General features: G+C 36.7%; 1 protein-coding gene across 4 annotated transcripts in view; it reads right to left on the bottom strand.

Moving 5' to 3' along the window:
• Positions 1 to 22,982, bottom strand: part of LOC137251076 (scoloptoxin SSD14) — a 151,239-nt gene that overhangs the window by 5,353 nt on the left and 122,904 nt on the right. For all 4 annotated transcript variants that reach the window (XM_067785042.1, XM_067785039.1, XM_067785040.1 and 1 more), the window contains one exon: positions 40 to 453. In XM_067785042.1, coding sequence (XP_067641143.1) covers positions 40 to 453 — 414 coding nt within the window. The remainder of the gene's footprint in view (positions 1 to 39; positions 454 to 22,982) is intronic.

The raw sequence follows: 22,982 nt of genomic DNA, 5'->3' as shown, positions 1-22,982 counted from the left end.
CACTTGCTTATGATGCAAGCACGAGGGCTGTTTACTCACGTCAAAACAGTGTTGTTTTTCATATTATGCCAGCGATTGTTTAACGACATCCATTGATGTTGTGTCAAATAGAAACCTTCATGGCACATTTTTATTGACGGTTCCACCAGTGTCTTCCATGGCAATTTGCCGAAACGTTCATGCGCTCGATGATAACCCATTAGCTCACCAGGTACAGCAATCGCGAGACCACCATTCAATGAGAGATCCAATTTGCCATTGAACATCTCTTGGAATGCAGCAAACGGTGCCACTTCACGTGCATCTATCGAGTAGGCGTGTTGTGTTTCCTTTAGATATATATTCATAAGCATTCCACCACCAATACCCATACTTTGCATGGTTAGGATACCGTTGCAAAGCAGAGTGGCTAAAGCGGCGTCAACAGCGCTACCCTTCAGGTCCAACATGTGACTGTGGAATGGATAAAATTTTTAACAATGTTAAAGTGATGAAATAAAAAATTTTTCAAATATGTTAATTGCAGTATAATTTTTCTTCGAAGAGGGAAAAGAGGGGCGAATACACAAAGGCATTTTGAAACTCAACAAATAAACAAAAACAGTAATACCAAAATTTTTTTAATTAATTAGTGCTGATTGTCTTAGCTGGTACACGAAGCATCACAGGGGTATATATATAAATTATAAAACGATACTACAGCTACATTCCTCTTACCCGATCGAAAGCCCCAAAACCAGATTGTTCTTGTTTCAATAGACGGATAGGCGAGGCATGGCATGCTTACAGTGTTGTAGAAGTTCGCAGATTCGAGGACCCTACATCGAGTCGGATCACTTCATCGCACCAACACTCTGAGAGCACTTCGAGCAGACGCCGAGAAAAATATTGGAATTGGGTCGTCACACTCCACGTTGATATCGAATACAACGAGAAGAGAAAAATTAAAGATGCAGAAAACCGTGAATATGAAGAGCTTGAGCTCCGAGTCAACAGAATAGCGCTGAATTTTACCAACAAGTTCGACTTAAACACTGAAAGAAAAATACTGGTAAAATCAACAGAAATACGAGTCAATTCAACCGAAATGTCTGTAAATTTTTATCCATCGCAACAAGATGTTGAATCAACTGCGCACAAATCGTTGATTCGTAATTGTCCGTTTTAGTAGTCAAATGAACAAAAAAAGTTTTTACGACAGCTTTGTACGAAAGTACCTATGTTGCGGCATTTGCAAGGCAGATGAGTTTTCATTGAGATCATTTCATGACAGAAATACACTCGGAGTGCTTGCCGAACAGTGCCGAGGGGCGACCCCGCTTAGAAATTTTTTTCTAATTTAAAAACCTTATTTCTAAAATTTGTATGCTGCTTTGCCCGGGGTGTGAACCCAGGGTCTTCGGAGTGGTAGCCGGAGTACGCTACCATCACACCACGACGGCCGCCATATACATACGTAAATATGTGCATACATATAGTACACAGCATACTACATAAGTACAAAGTAGAGAACGCAGTGAGCGTAAAATTCTCTTTGAAATTTGCTCATGTATTGACTGTTGATCGCTGTTGAAATGACCAGTGAGATCAGTTGTGTTATCAAAAAAATCAGTTAGATTGATAGGAATCTGTAAATTTTACAGAATGTTGTTAACTTGAGAGCGACAATTCCTCTTCTGTTGAACTAACTAAACTAATTTGTTCGCTTGACAAAGAACTCGGTCGAATTAACTATAATTCGATCAATTTCACCGAATCTCCGTTAAGTCAAGAACAACAGAACCGATTTATTGAATTTACTAGCACCATTTCTTTCAGTGAAATGAGGGGTTTCAACCCTGCGGTGAATTGGCATCAAAAATTGTGACCCAGTAACCCAAGTCTGAAGAGTGCTTAGATTCTGAATGCTTGCACTCTTAGCGGATGGCAGCAATGTAGAATCCAGGGAAGATGCTTATTTCTAGCCCACAATGTGATGAGGCAATATTGCCTGCGAAGAAATTCAAATATAGCGGCAAACTGTGTTAATTGTAGAACAATCGGCTCACCAAATGATTGGATCTTTTGAGCCCGTCTTTCAATCTGGTAAATCCACTACGGAGCAGATTTCCGCTATGCCATAAACTGGAAAATGACAGCCAATTTCAAGGTTGGTTGTAACAGCGCAGAAGTTTTCTGCCCATATGCAGCTTAGTAAAACGTTAGGTTCCACGAAATCCTTAGACGGCTGTGCTAAATGACCCCAAGCAACACCATCAGCTTAGTCAGAATTGCGGACATTTCAAAGGTCTTGGCCAAAATGCCACTTTCGACAATATTAAAGCCATGTCTCCACAAACGAAAATCAGACTCAAGTCACTTTTCGTTCCCGTTCTGTAAGTCTATTCCATTATAACTTAACACTTAAAACCGTAATCGTAGTTGAAAATTATTTTTTGTGAAGTTGCCCTTGCAACACTCGCTGCATCGACGAAAGACCTTCCAATATATTTGGGAGGGATCAAATGGAGACAGGAGTTGCAGATGATCCATCAACCAGGAAAGACGTGGACAGAAGCGCAGCGCTGCGAAATTTCTAAGATCATGTACACATTAGACTCACAAAGTGGCTCATATCTCTGAAGAGAGAAGGCTTAAAGCGCGCGATGGGCATACTAACTGGACACTGTTTTCTGATCTCATATGCCAGGTCAAAGCTCCAGCTTTACCGGGCGGCAAAGTTTCCAGATCCCGAGTCATTAAGCTGGGTCTTTGGAAACATTGCCAAAAGTTGCGATACATTTGATATTGTTTTTCCTTTAATTCGAAATAAATCTTAAGATCTTTAAAGGTAGTTACGCGCTTACAATAAATATCTTAACTTTAAAAGAAATGTTGTCGTGACCGTTATTGGAAAAAGGGGAAAAGCTCAATAACATGAGAACTATAATTTACGTAAATTAATTTTTTTGCATATGAGTCAAACAACAACTTTGTATTACAATACCAAAATTTCATTGAGAAAGGTTAAGCCGTTTAATTTATTACTCGCTTTTCACACGTGCGGCGACCGTAAAATTTGGTTCATTTTTTTTTAGACTGAAGGTGCTATACTTGGAAATGGGAAAAACTCAACTATACCAAGTGCACTGATTTAAGTGGTACCAATAATTTTTCGTTTTGCCTCGGGGTAGCTTGAGCACAGATCATATGCCATAGTAGTATTGCGTCATCAATTGCAGGACGACTTATTCCCTAACTGCGCTTTGAAGAGGCTCTTAAAGCCACAATAGAGGTGGATGATTGGCGGAAGGGAAATCTCGAAATGGTTTTGAAGTTTTCCCGAAATGATACTTAAAATAATCTCGAAGTGACCCTGAAATTGTTTCGAATTGAATGATCTGGTATGTCTGCTTCTTATGAAAAAAAAAAGTGATATGTCCATGTTTTACTGCTTTTTTATTTTTTTCCGCATTTTGATGGATATGTTAATAAGTTTCGCTTTTAATCACTCTTAAAATAAATACACTTTTTATCGCCGGCCTTTCGCTTCTCATAAGCTGATTGTTAGCAATAAGACCAAGCTGATGTATTTCAGCCTCTCGGGCAAGGAAGTGCCAAGCAGTGATATTACTTTTCATTCTGCAAGTTGTATGCGGTATGAACTTTATACTCATACTTGTATTGATCAGGGGTCTCGAGTTGGCTATGCACCTGAATTTGACTGCGACGGAAAATGCTTTAAGATCGAAGTGGTATCCAATTTTAAGTACCTGGGTGTTATAATAGATTAAAATTTGAGTTGGTCGTCCCATATCTCTACTATGAAACAATATCTGTTATCCACTCTGCGCTCATTTTATTGTCTTAAAAAACTATGTTCACGCAGTGTGCTGAAAATGGTGTATTTTGGACTAGTACAATCTAAATTACAATATGGTATAAGTTGCTGGGGAAGTGCGTATAATAGTAAAACTCGTCCGCTCTTAATTCTGCAGAAGTGCCTCATAAGAAGAATATGTAACGCGAACCGCCTATCACACACTATGAACCTTTTTAAACGGTTAAATATTCTGCCTGTGAGGCACTTGTATTTCTATAAAGTTTTAAAAATATTTTTTATGAGGTGTGGGTATCTACGTAGTCCAATATACCCCCCACAAAGGCTAAGAAGCAGCTTACATTCAAATGTTATAGTTCCTGCTTCTCGTACCACCCTGTTTCGCAACTTCTACACAATAGTGTCCTGCATGGTTTTCAATAAACTTCCCGAAGCTATACAAAGCATTAGGAGACTATCCGTTTTCTTGAAGGAGGTGAAATTATGGCTCCTTTGTTTGAATCATGATGATATAGTAGTTCTGTTGCGGCCTGTTACGTAAAGTATTTCCTTTTAAAAATTTTAAAATTTAACAAATTTTATAATTAATTAATATAATATAATATAATATAATTACTAGTATTTTCATTATATTTTTTGTCTTTCACTACCCTCTGTATAATACTTTCATAGTAAGCACACTTGTAAATTGGAATTTGTTTAATTGTTCAACTTCTGTAAATATTTTTCTTCATTACATAGATTTTGTATTGCACCCCACAATGTGCAACATAGATTTATAGTTATTTAAGGAAATGGTGTTATCTCTGTCCTGTTATTTGGACACTAAACACCATTAACTGTTATCTTTTGCTAATTTTATATATATAAGTATACTTCTGTTTTATGAATTGTATAAATTTAAGATTGCACAGGATAATAATGAATAAAATGAATGAATGAATATAAAACTAGCAGACCTGGCAGACGTTGTTCTGCCCTAAATTTGGTCTATCTGCATAAATTTTAATAAGCTTTTTCCGTCTAACTCTGCCCTCCCCCCCTACACTTTTTCCTAATACTTTTATTCACTCCTCCCTCAGTCTTTTTCGCATCATCTATCTCCATCTTCGTCTCATTCTATCTCTTTCTCAGTCTCCTTCTCTCTTTTCTCTTCTCTCAAGTTCTTTTTATTCTTCTTCATCCCTTATTGCCAGTCCCAGAGGGTGGTGGTGGTATGTATTTTGTTCCAGTCCCATTCCGAGACTCAGTCCCAGTCCTAGTCCTAATCCCAGTCCCAGTCCGTCTCTGGTCTACTTCCCGGAAAAAAGCATCGTAAATACTGATATAGGTAAATCATATACCAAATTTAGGCAAATCGAATAGGACTTATGTAAATAGGTATGTGGGTCTTATTAATTCATGTCTTTATTTCGGCTTCGCATGCATATTTATCAGTGTTGCCAGGTTGATGTGACTAAATCGAATATCACAATGAAAATTACTTTAAAGCTCTCAGCAACAGCTTTCATTTGATATCGATAATACACACACATTCTAGTGGTATCCGGGTCCACGTTTTGGCCTATATCTCGAGACCCTAGTCACCTAGAGGAGTAAAACTTACTCTGTAATAAAGCACACATCAACAGCTTCAATTTGATACCCATATCCACGTTTTGGCCTATATCTCGAGACCCTAGTCACTAATAGGTATGAAAACTACCCTGTACTAAAGCACTCAACAACAGCTTTCATTTGTTATTCATATTCTATAAACACATTCTAGGGGTACCCGGATCCACGTTTTGGCCTATATATCGAGATCCTAGTCACCCAGGGGTATGAAAATTACCCTCTACTAAAACACTCATCAACAAAGTTCATTTGATATCCATATTCTATAAACACATTCTAGGGGTACAAGGGTCCACGTTTTGGCCTATATCTCAAGACCCTGTGCGTCGATCGCAACCAAGCCTATGTGCAAACCACCGCGTGAGGCATACGCAACTTATGTGAAAGTTTGAACAAAATCGAATGTATAGCTTTTGATTCTATAAGCCTAACACAAACGGAAGAAGATATATCTTGTTAAATCGAATGTTCAAATAATAAGAATTTTTGATTTTTGATCAGATTTTTGTTCAGCTCCATTCATGAAATTTATGAGTTCAGTCCTATTTAATTTTCCTATTTAATTTTAATAAAAAATGTTCTCTGAAAACTCGTATTAATTTTTGACACTTTTTTCGGAAGGGTGTTTTTGATTCTCTTCTATTTGGTAGACTAAAATTTATTTGCTACAAAACAGCATACTCAAAAAAGTTTAAAACTCGAATTGTGGAATCCTTTATACAAAAAGTTCAAAATGTTCGTACAGATGTTTAGAAAAAGTTTGTCATATTAGAATCATAAAAGTTTTTGCTTAAAACATCGGATGTAGAAAAAAAGAATTATTTGACGAAATTTTTGCTGCTTTAAATCTATGGTGGTTTTTATTAGCAAAATAAGATATATCTAGATGAGCGATGATCAACATGACATGGTCATAGCTTAACCCTCTATAAATAGCTAAAATAATTAAAAAACAAAAAATAGCAAACACATCTTAAATGTATGCCAAAAGAAACATAACGTAATTAAGTCGTAAAGTATGTAGACATTTTTTTAATTATTTTGGAAAGTTGGCAAAACATCCAACATTCATAAATGTAAGTACTTGTTTATTTACAAAGTCAATGACATGCAAATAAATAACTGTCTAAATTCATTGTTCTTTTCCGAAAATCAATAGTTAATTAAAAAGCCATTGCGCTCGTATTTACATATGTTTGTTTTCTTCAATGAAATTAACAAATGTAAACAGTAGTTTTGAATATTTAACTTCGAGCATTCAATGTTTTTGTATACCTTTCATAACAATTAAACGGTATATTAAGTTTGTCACGAATCTCAAAATTGTAAGTTCTTAAAGGAGAAGAGTATACCGAAATGATCAGGGCCACACCTCACTATCTTTTCATTTGGGACCAAAATTCATCGAAAAAAAGACCAAATTTCAAATAATGGACCAAATTTTTATATTCTTTAATTGACTTAAGAACAATTAGGCAATTCTAAAATGTGTCGAAGTCGTTGTAAAATCTTAAATTTTAGGTTGTTTCCATGGTGATACACAAATTTAATTCTTTACTCTTCCGTTTACCAGTACACCCTCCAGCTTCAATTTTTTCGTCTATGGCCTAGATTCAGTAAGTGCGAGTTTTGAAATGTACACTTTTTTCCATATCATGTGTACATTTGAAAACTCACATTTATTGAATCTAGCCACAGTTCACAGATTAAGTAGAGGTTACGATGTCTCGAACATGTTCGAGAAGAGATTTCTCGCGATTATATGTATAATAAATATGTTTTTAGTTCAATGTCCTTGAAGCAATATGATTAACAAAAAAGCACAAGTAAAAAAAACCAAGTGTATAAATACTGTCCATACATCGATTAAGTAAGAATGTCGAGAAGCTCGCGAGAAGTCGACTTCTCGATTTCTCGGGTCTCGAAAATCTCGCTTGTGTTCGAGAAGAAATCGTAAGCTCCTAAGATTAACCATTGAAAAGTCTTAAAAGTTTCAACTACGTAGTGATGGAATTTTGATCACATTTAACTTGGTACGAGAAATTATTTAACAATGTTATTATTAATTTTTCTTGGGTTCTGCTCTTCAACGGAAATAATTTGACACAAAGCGTTTATATCAGATCTACGTTGAGCAATTGTAAACCATCATTTTCAAAAATATGTCTACCTTACTTCCAATAAAAATATTCCTGGGTTAAGATACTTAGTATTCTAAATTTTATACACTGAAATTTTTTAAATATCCAATAGATATGTATTTTGATATAATAATTGTAACTAAAATCACTCAAAATATGCTTTATATTGACGGTATAATATCGGCAGACAAATTTTCTCTGATTGAACTCTTTACTGCAAGCCGGAAATATATATTATAAACTTTTAGTTCTGTAACTGATATTGGATTTGACAGTTGTATAGGAGAAACGCCATTAACTTCCAGGCACATATATATGTAAAAAATATAGCCGCATCGCAGTGTGAGGCGCATGCGTGAAGACACTTTCCAGGGTGAGCCAACGAGTAATATAAATGCCTAGTAATTTTCGTAGCTTAACACCACAATAGTCTTTGGGCTGTGTGAAAAAATTTAAGTATCGACATCCCAAACGGAAAGTAACACTTTCCAAATTTTTATATAGGACTTCTTTATCAAAATTTTTTAAGGGTCACTTTTTGTTTGAGATGTCGATATATTGTTTCACAAAGTCTCAATATTTATTAGTATGCTTGCACGTATAATTTGAACATAAATTAAGGGAGTGAGTGGTAAGTGCACGTAATAAAGCAATTTTTGATATTTGCATTGCGCGGCCTTAATTGGGACTCAAGTCTCCACCTTCCTCCATACAGAAGTAGACTTCTTCTTATTAACTTACCCACTCTGGAAAATCGGAGAATATTACTGGGGGTATTGTTCATCCATAAGCTCATTATTGGAGAAATTGATTCCGCGGACCTCCTCAGCCGCTTGTTTTTTGCGGTTCCCCCTAGAGTATCCAGACACTACGTTCCTTTCTATTTACCCCTTTGTCGACGAAACTTTGCTAAAAATAATCCTCTTCTTATCTGGTGCGCGCACTACAATGACTTGTATAGCTGCATCAGTCTTGAATATACTTTTGCCACTATAGGTAATGCAATACTTGCCTATCTAATTTAAGAGATACAAGCTAATTTAATTTGCCGGCATTTTATTCCTTCGATAAAAAACAGGAACTATCTCGCTTAAGGATGGAGGAACATTTATCAACATGTATCATTAAGAAGGAACAAGACAGTACTGTGTTGATTGGAATCTGGTGCATTCCAACAACGTAAAAAACATGCTTTTTCATGAGTCACTGACCGGAATCGTATGCATTCCCGCAGTATAATCTTATGGGTCAGGCATCGAGCTGATTGGAATCCGGTGCATTCCAACAGGGAGATTGGAATCCACTGCATTCCGAAATCATGCTGAGCGGAATCTGATGCATTCCGCCAGTATAAGATTTCGGCATAAGATCTTATTTCTGCTCATATTTCTTATTATTATTATATTCTGAAATTAAATAGTAATGTTCATTAATATTTCTTTGTTTGTAATATAACATTGTTGAAAGCTCGATATATCTTAAATTTTATCTTTTGAGTTGTATATTTATATATCTTTTATATTATGCAGTCGACCATAGTTTGTCGTCGACTTTAAATAATAAATAAATAAATATATAAATATATAACAAATTATTCTCATGTTTTGTTTTAGTTTTCAATTCAAGAATGGCTTCATCAGTGGTACACGTGCATTCGCAACAACTTTTTTTAAGCACAAATAGTGTCAAAAATCTATTACGAAAAGTGTTTGATAACCGATCGAAATATCTAGCAACCAAAACAAAATTTTTGATTGGCCGCTTGTTTCATAAAAAATTAACGAAAATTGGTTTGGCTCAAGATCCAATACTTTTCCAAACTATCTGCTAGGCGAAATGGCATTGTTCTGCTGCATTTTAATGGGGTAATTTTAAATTATATAAGGGTTAATGGAGGCGTGGAAAGTTTTGTGGGCAGTGTTGTACATTTTTACCTCAGTGAAAAACCAAAGTACCAAAATCTTGGTTACAACCCAAAAAGGACCAAAATTGAAATAAAGGGACCACTGCACACTGGTCGGTCTTATATGAAGTTGGTGGCCAAAAAAAATTCGAGCAGAGATATCAACGTGAAACTTTGGTCACGGTTTTACAAATATGTGAGAACTATTTTTTCATAAAACTGGTGCGGGTGATACCTTTATACCGACCAACAACCACCCACTTTCACCGCATGCATACAAAAAGTAAGTAGATGTAGGGGGCAAAGTGATAAGATGTGTCTATCGCAAATACAATGTTTAATAGGATTAAATAAAGAAGTTAAAGTTATTAAAAGATCTTGCATACATAACAATAACAAAACAACAAACACAAACAAAAGTTTACATTTGCATATCGTCGACTGGACAAAATAATATCATATGTTACATGTAAGCAAATATAACATAGGCAATAATTTATCAGGATGACGCTATCAGGAAACTGTCGCAAAACATAGTTAGTGGCAGAAAGTGGCAGCTGATATTAACAATTTAGAATCTTAAAACTTTGACTAATAATATGATATAAATCCCAACGTGAGGATCGGTGAGGAACCCAACTAAAACTTTAATTGAAATTGAAACATTTGTGCAAATAAACACTAATAAAGGCACTGGTGAAATTTTAAATAACAAAAAACAAACAAAAAGAAAAAAACACAACAAGCTAAAGAAAAAATATTTCAAAATGAAGTAAATACCTTTGGCTTCAATATTCGTTTTTTTTATACTCAGCTGAGCAGAGCTCACAGAGTATATTAACTTTGTTCGCATAACGGTAATCCGTAACGGCATAAACTAATCGAGATAGATATAGACTTCTATATATCAAAATGATCTGGGTGAAAAAGGCCATGGCCGTCCGTCCGTCTGTAAACACGATAACTTGTGTAAATTTTGAGGTATCTTGATGAAATTTGGTATGTAGGTTCCTGGGCGCTCATCTCAGATCACTATTTAAAATGAACGAACCACGCCCACTTTTTCGATATGGAAAATTTCGAAAAACCGAAAAAGTGCGATAATTCATTACCAAAGACGGATAAAGCGATGAAACTAGGTAGGTGCGTTGTCCTTATGATGCAAAATAGAAAAGTAGCAACATTTTGGACAATGGGCGTGGCATCGCCCACTTTTAAAAGAGGGTAATTTAAAAGTTTTGCAAGCTGTAATTTGGCAGTCGTTGAAGATATAATGGTGACATTCGGTAGGCACGTTACTCCTATTACTATATATGCGCTAAATAAAAATTAGCAAAATCGGATGAAGAACACGCCCACTTTAAAAAAAAATTTTTTTTAAGTCAAATTTTAACAAAAAATTTAATATCTTTACAGTATAAAAGTAAATTATGTCAACATTCGAAGCCAGTAATGATATGGTGCAACAAAATACAAAGATAAAAGAAAATTTCAAAATGGGCGTAACTCCGTCCTTTTTCATTTAATTCGTCTAGAATACTTTTAATGCCATAAGTCGAACAAAAATTTACCAATCCTTGTGAAATTTGGTAGGGACATAGATTCTATGACGATAACTGAAAATGGGCGAAAATGGTTGAAGCCACGGCCAGTTTTTATACACAGTCGACCGTCTGTCCTTCCGCTCGGCTGTTAACACGATAACTTGCGCAAAAAACGATATATCTTAACTAAACTTAGTTCATGTACTTATCTGAAGTCACTTTATCTTGGTATTAAATATGGCCGAAATCCGACTATGACCACGCCCACTTTTCGGTTATCGAAAATTACGAAAAAAGAAAAAAATGCCATAATTCTGTACCAAATATGAAAAAAGAGATGAAACATGGTAATTGGATTGATTTATTTACGCAAAATATAACTTTAGAAAAACTTTGTAAAATGGGTATGACACCTACCATATTAAGTATAAGAATATGAAAAACTTCTGCAGGACGAAATCAAAAGCCCTTGGAATCTTAGCAGGAATACTGCTCGTGGTATTACATATATAAATAAATTAGCGGTATCCGACAGATGATGTTCTGGGTCACCCTGGTCCACATTTTGGTCGATATCTCGAAAACGCCCTCAAATATACAACTAAGGGCTACTCCCTTTTAAAATCCTCATTAACACCTTTCATTTGATTCCCATATCGTAGAAACATATTCTATAGTCCACCTTTATGGCGATATTTGGAAAAGGCGTCCACTTATAGAAATAAGGCCCACTCCCTTTTAAAATACTCATTAACACCTTTCATTTGATTCCCATATCGTACAAACAAATTCTATTAACCCCTGGTCTACCTTTATGGCGATATCTCGAAATAGAACTAAGGGCCACTCCCTTTTAAAATCCTCATTAACACCTTTCATTTGATTCCCATATCGTAGAAACATATTCTATAGTCCACCTTTATGGCGATATTTGGAAAAGGCGTCCACTTATAGAAATAAGGCCCACTCCCTTTTAAAATACTCATTAACACCTTTCATTTGATTCCCATATTGTACAAACAAATTCTATTCACCCCTGGTCCACCTTTATGGCGATATCCCGAAATGGCGTCCACTTATAGAACTATGGCCCACTCCCTTTTAAAATGGCCTCTCGGCTGTCCTGTTGAAAAGTTGTTCATCTTTGATTGTTCCTTCAAGGCACATATTTAATATGTCATGTATGTATGAAATTGACTTTTATTACGCTTATCCTTAAACGTGGTAACAAAAATGATATCGAAAATTATAGGCCGATTTCCAAACTTACCACTGCATAGTTAAGAATACAATTTACTTCTCCGTGAAACATCTACTATGTCCTCAGCAGCACGGTTTCGTTGCGGGTAGATCTACCATAACTAATCTGGCTGTTTTTACGGAAGTCTGTTTGGATTCCTTTCAAAAGGGCTACCAAATCGACGCGGTCTATACTGATTTTTCTAAGGCTTTCGATAGGGTATCGCATCGAACACTACTGGCAAAACTTGAATGCTTGGGCTTTCACTCTGAGTTTCTGAAGTGGATCTCTTCTTACTTAGAGAACAGAGGTTGTGTCGTTCGCCTAGAAAATGTGTCATCTTTTCCATTCGCCCAAACTTCCGGTGTTCCCCAGGGCAGCGTTTTGGGTCCGCTACTATTTGTCATATTTATTAACGACATATCATCTTACTTTTCAAGGTGTAAGTTTCTTCTTTATGCTGATGACTTAAAAGTTTACCATGAAATCAAGTGCTTGGATGGTTCTTTAGTCTTAAAAATGAGCTTGAAACATATACCATTGGTGTGTCCGTAATCTTCTATTCCTAAATATTGGTAAGTGTCATTTTACCACTTATGCTAAAGGTTCTGGTGTAGTTCCTACATCGTATAGTATTTCAGACGTTCAATTAAAAAAGTCAACCGAAGTTAAAGATTTGGGTGTGTATTTTGATACTAAGCTGACTTTTACCACTCACATAAGCTATATAGTTTCTAAAGCATTGGCTTTTATCCGCCGTAACTGCTCATTATTTTCAGATCCTTATACTCTCAAGCTATTGTACACATCTTTAGTAAGATCGAGGTTGGAGTATGCGGTATTTGTTTGAAGACTTTTTCATGATGTTTATATCAAGAGGTTGGAGTCTGTTCAGAGAGCTTTTGTGAGCTTTGCGTTGCGGTCGATGAACTTTGTAGACCCTGTACCATCATATCACTCTCGATGTTTACTGATAAATCTTATGTCACTAGACTACAGACGAACTCTGTTGTCAATGTGCGTTGTCTTTGATATCGTTTCGGGCTCAATTGACTGCACTTACCTCCTCATTAATTTAATGATACGACAGGGATCCTTCGTTGTATATTAACAGTCTATAAACACCTTGTTTGTTGATTAAATAAATAAATATATATATATAAAATACTCTTTAATACCTTCCATTTGATACCCATGTCATACCAACACATTCCAAGGTTACCCTAGGTTCATTTAACTACATGGTGTTTTTCCCTTATTTTGTCTCCAAAGCTCTCAGCTGAGTATGTAATGTTCGGTTATACCCGAAGTTAGCCTTCCTTACTTGTTTATTTTATATTTATTTTAAAAATCGCTTAGGTATGTATATACTTCTGTTCACTATATATTTCTTATCTTATACAGCCGATTATTTGGATATTACGAACGGGATAAAATTATTGTTCAGCCCCTTTCATGAAAGGTATGAAGTCCCCTCCTTACTTGTTTTTTATTTATTTTGATAATAAAAATATTTCATGCAAATACTGTGTTTATACAAATGTATAAGAATCACATGTAGTTTATGTTATTTATATTAGATAAATATATTTATTAGATAAATATCAATAACAAAAACAATTGTATATAGCAATATTAGCATGTTTCGCTAATCAAATACAGATGACATATCGCCTCAATAGTGTCATAACTCAAAAAACACAATTTTCCAGGAGAGCCATTCAAAGATTTTAACTGCCATATGTTGTGCATATAAAGGCATATTTTCATTTTTATAGCACGTGGTAAATTTTTAACTGATCACAAAGATTTTTTATACAAAATAGATCATGATATTGGGTACGTTTATATGTTATTAACTCAAAAGTCGTGTTTTTGGATTTAAACACTATTGAAGTAAATGAGCGATATGTAGTTTAGTTTGGAGGAGCTTGAGCTGCTAGCCACCAGGAATAACGCCCGAGAATTTTACCAAAAAATAAGGCGACAGACGGAAGGTTTTAAGACCGGGGCAAACTCCTGTAGGAACGAAAACGGCGACCTTGTAACTGATGTCCAGAGAGTGCTTAGATTATGGAGGGAACACTTCTCTGTTCTCCTAAATGGAAGCAGCAATTCAGCGCGCAGAGATGAAGAACCCGATCCCGCAATCGATGATGATGGAATATATGTCCCCCCGCCCGATTATGACGAAGTTAGAATAGCAATAACCAGATTGAAAAACAACAAGGACGTGGGCGCTGATGGATAGCCTGCGGAACTATTCAAGTACGGCGGCTAAGAGATGGTAAGGCGCATGCAGCAGCTTCTTAGCAAAATATGGGCGGAAGAGTGCATGCCCGACGGTTGGAATCTAAGTGTTCTTTGCCCGGTCCACAAGAAGGGGGATACTGCAAAATGCACCAACTATCGTGGAATCAGCCTTCTCAATATCGCATATAAGGTCCTTTCAAGTGAACCGGCTGATTGGACCTTATCAGTGCGGCTTCAGACCTGGTAAATCTACCATCGACCAGATTTTCACAATGCGCCAAATCTTGGAAAAAACCCGTGAAAAGAGAATCGACACACATCACCTCTTCGTCGACTTTAAAGCCGCCTTCGACAGCACGAAAAGGAGCTGCCTATATGCCGCTATGTCTGAATTTGGTTTCCCCGCAAAACTTATACGGCTGTACAAAATGACGTTGAGCAACACCATCAGCTTAGTCAGAATTGGGAAGGACCTCTCCGAGCCGTTCGAAACTAAACGAGGTTTCAGACAGGGTGACCCCCTATCGTGCGATTTCTTTAATTTGATGCTGGAGAAAATTATACTAGCTGCAGAACTTAACCGCACAGGAACAATATACTATAAAAGCGTGCAATTACTGGCTATGCTGATGACATTGATATCATCGGCCTAAACACCCGCGCTGTTAGTTCTGCTTACTCCAAACTGGAAAAAGATGCGGTAAAGATGGGTTTGATTGTGAATGAGGACAAAACGAAGTACCTGCTGTCATCCAGCAAAGAGTCAGCGCATACGCGCCTTGGCAACCACGCTACTGTTGGCAGCCATAATTTCGAAATAGTAAAAGACTTTGTTTATTTGGGAACCAGCATCAACACTAGCAAAATCATCAGCACTGAAATCCAGGGAAGAATCAATCTTGCCAATAAATGCTACTTTGGACTAGGTAGGCAATTGAAAAGTAAAGTCCTCTCTCGGCGAACGAAAATCATACTCTACAAGTCGCTTATCGTACCCGTCCTGCTATACGGGGCAGAAGCATGGACCATGACAACAGCAGATGAAGTGGCTTTGGGAGTGTTCGAGAGAAAAGTTCTTCGAAAGATTTATGGACCTCTACGCGTTGGCGATGGCGAGTACCGAAGAAGATTTAATGATGAGCTGTACGAAGAAAGTGTTTCTATCGGAACTCGCCTATGGAAGCAGAGGTAGAGGGCGCCCCCCCCCCCCCCCCCCTCCGTTGGAAGGACCAGGTGAAAAACGATTTAAACTCCCTTGGTGTGACCAATTGGCGCCGGTTGGCGGAGCGAAGGAACGACTGGCGCGCCTTGTTGGACGGCCATAACCGTTTAGACGGTTAAGCGCCAATTAAGTAAGTAAGAAAGTAGTTTAGTTTTAAATATACAATTGTAGTGAATAAATAAGTATATTTTGACAACAACTCAGATAGAATTTAAGTACTTTCGAATAAAAAATGTTAAACAAGTGAATACATTTGTGGAAAATTTTGACAAAATTATACAAGTAGAATCCAGTAAATTTCCATTAATAACAATAAAATTGGTTCAATATTAAATACTGTCATTTAAATAGGCATATGTAGAATACTAGGAGCCGGATATAGATGCAAACAACAGTCTCTGCATCCAAAAGCACACTGGATTTATGCGGTTAGATGAAGCAGAGCACTATATGTCGATGTGAACGTCCTATGGGCATGTCGGCCGGGATACATGCCCTAGAGAGCTCTCGATATGAACTCATTGCTTTCTACATTGATTAACATAATACATACTTGACACGATATACCTCCGTGAGGAATAAAACCGATCGAATACGAAGTGTATTGGGCAAATTACTGCAGAGGGACGACCACCCATCGAAACCTTTTTCTTAAGTATTTTGCCGCTGTTTCTGTCGGGCTTTGAACCCTGAATGCTAGGGTTGGTAAACATACAACAGCGTTCACACCTTCCACATCCTTGGGATAAAAGTAGCGCATGGCTGCACCTCATGATTTTTTATTTTGGGAACGGAAGCTTTTCTTCCCCCCGTTGCAGAAGTGTTAGATGCCGCCACATTGTACTTATTTTAAAGGAACTTTAACTTCTGAGGCGCCAGTCTGAATTTGTTTGTCTAACAGTCTGTATCCGGAGATATCAGGTTTGGGCAGACATCTGTAAGCGCCATATGGGTGATTTTTCTTCCTTTGGTCTGAAATAAGTGCCAACAGAAAGCTTTATAGCAACCTTCAAAACTCATTGCTTCCTGGCTAGGACTATCCCTGGAGTGGACAATAGACTATCACAGAAGATTCTAAACTTACATTTCTTTTGCTATTTTAATCTAATACTGCTCACTACTACGCATCCATTATGCATAATTTTTTGTTAGTACCTTAAAAATGGGATTACATTATTCCCATTTTTCGTTTCTTTCTAAAAAACAACCATGTGTGCGGAGTGCCAAATTTAAAAAAATGCTACATCCGAAACCTTTTGTTATTGAATCAAGAAATGCAATTTCAAATAAAGATATGGTAAGATGGTTAAAGTGGGTTTTGTGAGAAAATTTTACAATGTGTGGTATGATATGAGATTCATACAATTTATGGAATTTATAATGTTGCGATCGTTACGCTCTTCTTTGACTTCCAGCGGGCACAAATAATTAATTTTGTGAATTTTGTTATAACCTAATCGTTACTTCGACAGTTTTATTTAAAATTATAAAAGTGCAATACAAAAGTTTAGCGACCGTAAGGTTTTCTAAGCGTGGTCGCCCCAGGGCAGTGGTAGACACTACGGGTGTATTTCTGATAGGAAAACCTTGTCAGTAAAAACTCGTATAACTTGCAAAAGCCGTTCATAGTTGGCATAAGCATTTAGGTCCCATCTCGCGAATTTGTAGGAAAAATTATAATGAACAAGACTTAAAAAAATTAGGAGAGAAGCTCGGCCTAAATCTCTTCGGAGGTAAATCATGACAGGTATTTATTTTTTATACCTTTCATGAAAATGAAATGGTATATTAACTTCGTCACGAATCTCAAAATTGTAAGTAATTAAAGAAAATAGATAGACCCACCGAAATTATTAGGATGAAGAGCTGAGTTGATTTAGCCATGTCCGCCTGTTTGTTTGTATGCAAACTAGCCCCCAATATTTGAGATATCTTGATAAAATTTGCTGAGCGGGCATATTTAGGTGTCCGATTAGACATTTGTCGGAACCGGCCGGATTGGACCACTATAGCATATATCCCCCCATATAACAGATTTTTCAGAAAAGAGGATTTTTTTCATATCATCCTCAATTTATCAGATTGAAGCTTCAAGCTTCACCGTATGCTTTCGTATATTGCACATATTATTGTCTAAAAAAATGGATGAGATAGGTCGTATATATAGCAATATATAGCGTATATCCCCCGCAACCGATTGTTCAGATAATAAGCTTTTCGTGATTACTTCCCCATTTTAACAGCTAGAAGCTTCAAATTTCACCAAATGCTTTCGTATGTAGCATATATTGTTGTCTGAAAAAATCATCGAGATCGGTGGTATATATAGTATATACCCCATTTAAACTGTCATTTCTGCCTCCTTTTTTTACGGCTAGAAGCATCAAATTTCATCAAATACTCACGCTTACGCCATATATTGTTGAAATAAGTGATTCGTGATCATAGGTTTTACATGTAGACCACAAAAAACGTGGAACTTTTCATCCTCACACAAAGTACCTGCCTATTTTTTATTTTATATTTATCCTAAAAAGCGCTAAGGTACGTTCATCTGTTCACTATATATTTCTTACCTTATACAGCCGATTATTCGGATATTACGTGTGGGATAAGATTATTGTTCAGCCCCATTCATGAAAGGTATGAAGTCGTCGGCACAGCCGAAGACAGTCCCGTCCTTACTTGTTTTTAATTGTTTTCATCTTTCGCGTATTCTAATGAAAACATTTGGGTTCTCTGAAAATTATTGTGGCCTTCTTTTGCACAACTGTTTTACTTGCTTTGTTTTGTTTTGATAAGTCTACCTATAAAAGTGATGACGGAACAGACACGCCTGCAGTTATAAGTTAACTAGTCGGTGAGCTCGTATAACATATTTCTTAGAAAGAAATGAAGCCCTTAATATTTTTATTATTTGCCGTAGTGGGCACGTTGCTCCTGACGCATAATGTTTCGGGTCAGATTGATGTTAATGAGAAATTAGTACAAGTTGGTGATAAAGCTGCCGACAATAATCTTGATGGTTTCAGGAGCAGGCATCATAATGCTAAACAAGATTTGCTTTTCAGAATTCGTAAGCAAAAGCGTAACAGGCGTAACAGGATAAAACAAAAACTAGAACCTAAATTACAAACGACAACATTGCCACCACATTAGGCGAATTAGAAGAATTCTAATGCGATTATCAAAGTATGTTACAGCTGCTAATAACGCGACATGTTGTATTTCGTTCATATTGTGTTATCTTGTAATATTCATTGTTTCAAGGCTTAATGTCGAGTTTATAAAATATAAAGAATAAAGAGAAAAGCCGATTGGTAGCATAGCAGTTCTCAACTCAGTTAATGATTTTTTTTACTAAATGGGTATTCCATAGGGAAAGCTGGGTAAGAAATATCTCTTTACCTGGTATTTATAGAAGTTCCGAAATTGGATCACGTTAAGGCGAATACTCATTTCATACAATGCTAATCTAATATATAAAATTCTTCTGTCACGGTTTTAGAGGCTGAACTCCTCCGAATCGGCTGAACCGATTCTCATGAAATTTTGTGAGCATATTGGGTAGGTCTGAGAATCGGCCAACGTCTACCATTTTTTTCGCTACGTCTCTAGGGTCTTGAGATCAAAACGTGGACCCGGGTACCCTAGAATGTGTTTATACAATATGGATATCAAATGAAAGCTGTTGATGAGTGCTATAGTACAGGATAATTTTCATACCTCTGGGTGACTAAGGTCTCGAGATATAGGCCAAAACGTGGACCCGGATGCCCCTAGAATGAGTTTATACAATATGGAAGTCAACTGAAAGCTGTTGATGAGTGCTATAGTACAGGATAATTTTCATACATCTGGGAGGCTAGGGTCTCGAGATATAGCCCAAAACGTGGACCCGGGTACCCCTAGAATGGGTTTATACAATGTGGATATCAAATGAAAGCTGTTGATGAGTGCTATAGTACAGGATAATTCTCATACAACTGGGAGGCTAGGTTCTCGAGATATAGCCCTAAACGTGGACCGGGGTACACCTAGAATGTGTTTATACAATATGGATATCAAATGAAAGTTGTTGATGACTGCTATAGTACAGGATAATTTTCATACAACTGGGGGGCTAGGGTCTCGAGATATAGCCCAAAAAGTGGACCCGGGTACCCCTAGAATGTGTTATACAATATGGATATCAAATGAAACCTGTTGATGAGTGCTATAGTCCAGGATAATTTTCATACAACTGGGAGGCTAGGGTCTCGAGATATAGCCCAAAACGTGGGCCCAGGTACCCCCAGAATGTGTTTATACAATATGGATATCAAATGAAAGTTGTTGATGAGTCCTATAATACAGGATAATTTTCATACAACTGGGTGGCTAGGGTCTCGAGATATAGCCCAAAACGTGGACCCGGGTACCCCTAGAATGTGCTTGCACAATATGGATATCAAATAAAAGCTGTTGATGAGTGCTATAGTACAGGATAATTTTCATACATCTGGGAGGCTAGGGTCTCGAGATATAGCCCAAAACGTGGACCCGGGTACCCCTAGAATGTGCTTGCACAATATGGATATCAAATAAAAGCTGTTGATGAGTGCAGAATAATTTTCATACATCTGGGAGTTTAGGGTCTCGAGATATAGCCCAAAACGTGGACCCGGGTACCCCTAGAATGTGCTTGCACAATATGGATATCAAATAAAAGCTGTTGATGAGTGCTAAAGTACAGGATAATATTCATACAACTGGGTGGCTAAGGTCTCGAGATATAGCCCAAAACGTGGACCCGGGTACCCCTAGAATGTGCTTGCACAATATGGATATCAAATGAAAGTTGTTGATGAGTCCTATAGTACAGGATAATTTTCATACAACTGGATGGCTAGGGTCTCGAGATATAGCCCAAAACGTGGACCCGGGTACCCCTAGAATGTGCTTGCACAATATGGATATCAAATAAAAGCTGTTGATGAGTGCTATAGTACAGGATAATTTTCATACAACTGGATGGCTAGGGTCTCGAGATATAGCCCAAAACGTGGACCCGGGTACCCCTAGAATGTGCTTGCACAATATGGATATCAAATAAAAGCTGTTGATGAGTGCTATAGTACAGGATAATTTTCATACATCTGGGAGGCTAGGGTCTCGAGATAGGGCCCAAAACGTGGACCCGGGTACCCCTAGAATGTGCTTGCACAATATGGATATCAAATAAAAGTTGTTGATGAGTGCTATAGTACAGAATAATTTTCATACATCTGGGAGGCTAGGGTCTCGAGATATAGCCCAAAACGTGGACCCGGGTACCCCTAGAATGTGTTATACAATATGGATATCAAATGAAACCTGTTGATGAGTGCTATAGTCCAGGATAATTTTCGTACAACTGGGAGGCTAGGGTCTCGAGATATAGCCCAAAACGTGGGCCCGGGTACCCCTAGAATGTGTCGAAGTCGTTGTAAAATCTTAAATTTTAGGTTGTTTCCATGGTTTCCAACATAAAATTTTGGTAAAGTACAATGTCACACACACTTTCATTACATAAAAATATGGCCGCAAACCAAACTAGTTAAGTTTTATTTACATAAGAATCTTATTTGTTAACTAAATTTCTTCAGAGCTCGTTTATATAAATTTTATCTCAAAATCAATCCTAACAGTTAAAAAAATTTGTTTCCAATAGCTGGGTGTTCCAATTTGTTTAATGATACACAAATTTAATTCTTTACTCTTCCGTTTACCAGTACACCCTCCAGCTTTAATTTTTCCGTCTAGATTCAGTAAGTGCGAGTTTTGAAATGTACACTTTTTTCCATATCATGTGTACATTTGAAAACTCACATTTATTGAATCTAGCCACAGTTCACAGATTAAGTAGAGGTTACGATTTCTCGAACATGTTCGAGAAGAGGTTTCTCGCGATTATATGTATAATAAATATGTTTTTAGTTCAATGTCCTTGAAGCAATATGATCAATAAAAAAGCACAAGTAAAAAAAATTAAGTGTATAAATACTGTCCATACATCGATTAAGTAAGAATGTCGAGAAGCTCGCGAGAAGTCGACTTCTCGATTTCTCGGGTCTCGAAAATCTCGCTTGTGTTCGAGAAGAAATCGTAAGCTCTAAGATTAACCATTGAAAAGCCTTAAAAGTTTCAACTGCGTAGTGATGGAATTTTGATCACATTTAACTTGGTACGAGAAATTATTTAACAATGTTATTATTAATTTTTCTTGGGTTCTGCTCTTAAACGGGATTAATTTGACACAAAGCGTTTATATCAGATCTACGTTGAGCAATTGTAAACCATCATTTTCAAAAATATGTCTACCTTACTTCCAATAAAAATATTCCTGGGTTAAGATACTTAGTATTCTAAATTTTATACACTGAAATTTTTTAAATATCCAATAGATATGTATTTTGATATAATAATTGTAACTAAAATCACTCAAAATATGCTTTATATTGACGGTATAATATCGGCAGACAAATTTTCTCTGACTGAACTCTTTACTGCAAGCCGGAAATATATATTATAAACTTTTAGTTCTGTAACTGATATTGGATTTGACAGTTGTATAGGAGAAACGCCATTAACTTCCAGGCACATATATATGTAGAAAATATAGCCGCATCGCAGTGTGAGGCGCACGCATGAAGACACTTTCCAGGGTGAGCCAACGAGTAATATAAATGCCTAGTAATTTTCGTAGCTTAACACCACAATAGTCTTTGGGCTGTGTGAAAAAATTTACATATCGACATCCCAAACGGAAAGTAACACTTTCCAAATATTTATATAGGACTTCTTTATCAAAATTTTTTAAGGGTCACTTTTTGTTTGAGATGTCGATATATTGTTTCACAAAGTCTCAATATTTATTAGTATGCTTGCACGTATAATTTGAACATAAATTAAGGGAGTGAGTGGTAAGTGCACGTAATATATAACAAATTATTCTCATGTTTTGATTTAGTTTTCAATTCAAGAATGGCTTCATCAGTGGTACACGTGCATTCGCAACAACTTTTTTTAATCACAAATAGTGTCAAAAATCTATTACGAAAAGTGTTTGATTGAAATTTGATATGTAGGTTCCTGGGCGCTCATCTCAGATCACTATTTAAAATGAACCACGCCCACTTTTTCGATATGGAAAATTTCGAAAAACCGAAAAAGTGCGATAATTCATTACCAAAGACGGATAAAGCGATGAAACTAGGTAGG

This window comes from Eurosta solidaginis, chromosome 4, assembly GCF_040869045.1.
Source record: "Eurosta solidaginis isolate ZX-2024a chromosome 4, ASM4086904v1, whole genome shotgun sequence".
NCBI classification, from domain to species: domain Eukaryota; kingdom Metazoa; phylum Arthropoda; class Insecta; order Diptera; family Tephritidae; genus Eurosta; species Eurosta solidaginis.
Note: the sequence above shows the minus strand (reverse complement) of the source record. Positions and strands in the feature narration are given on the sequence as shown.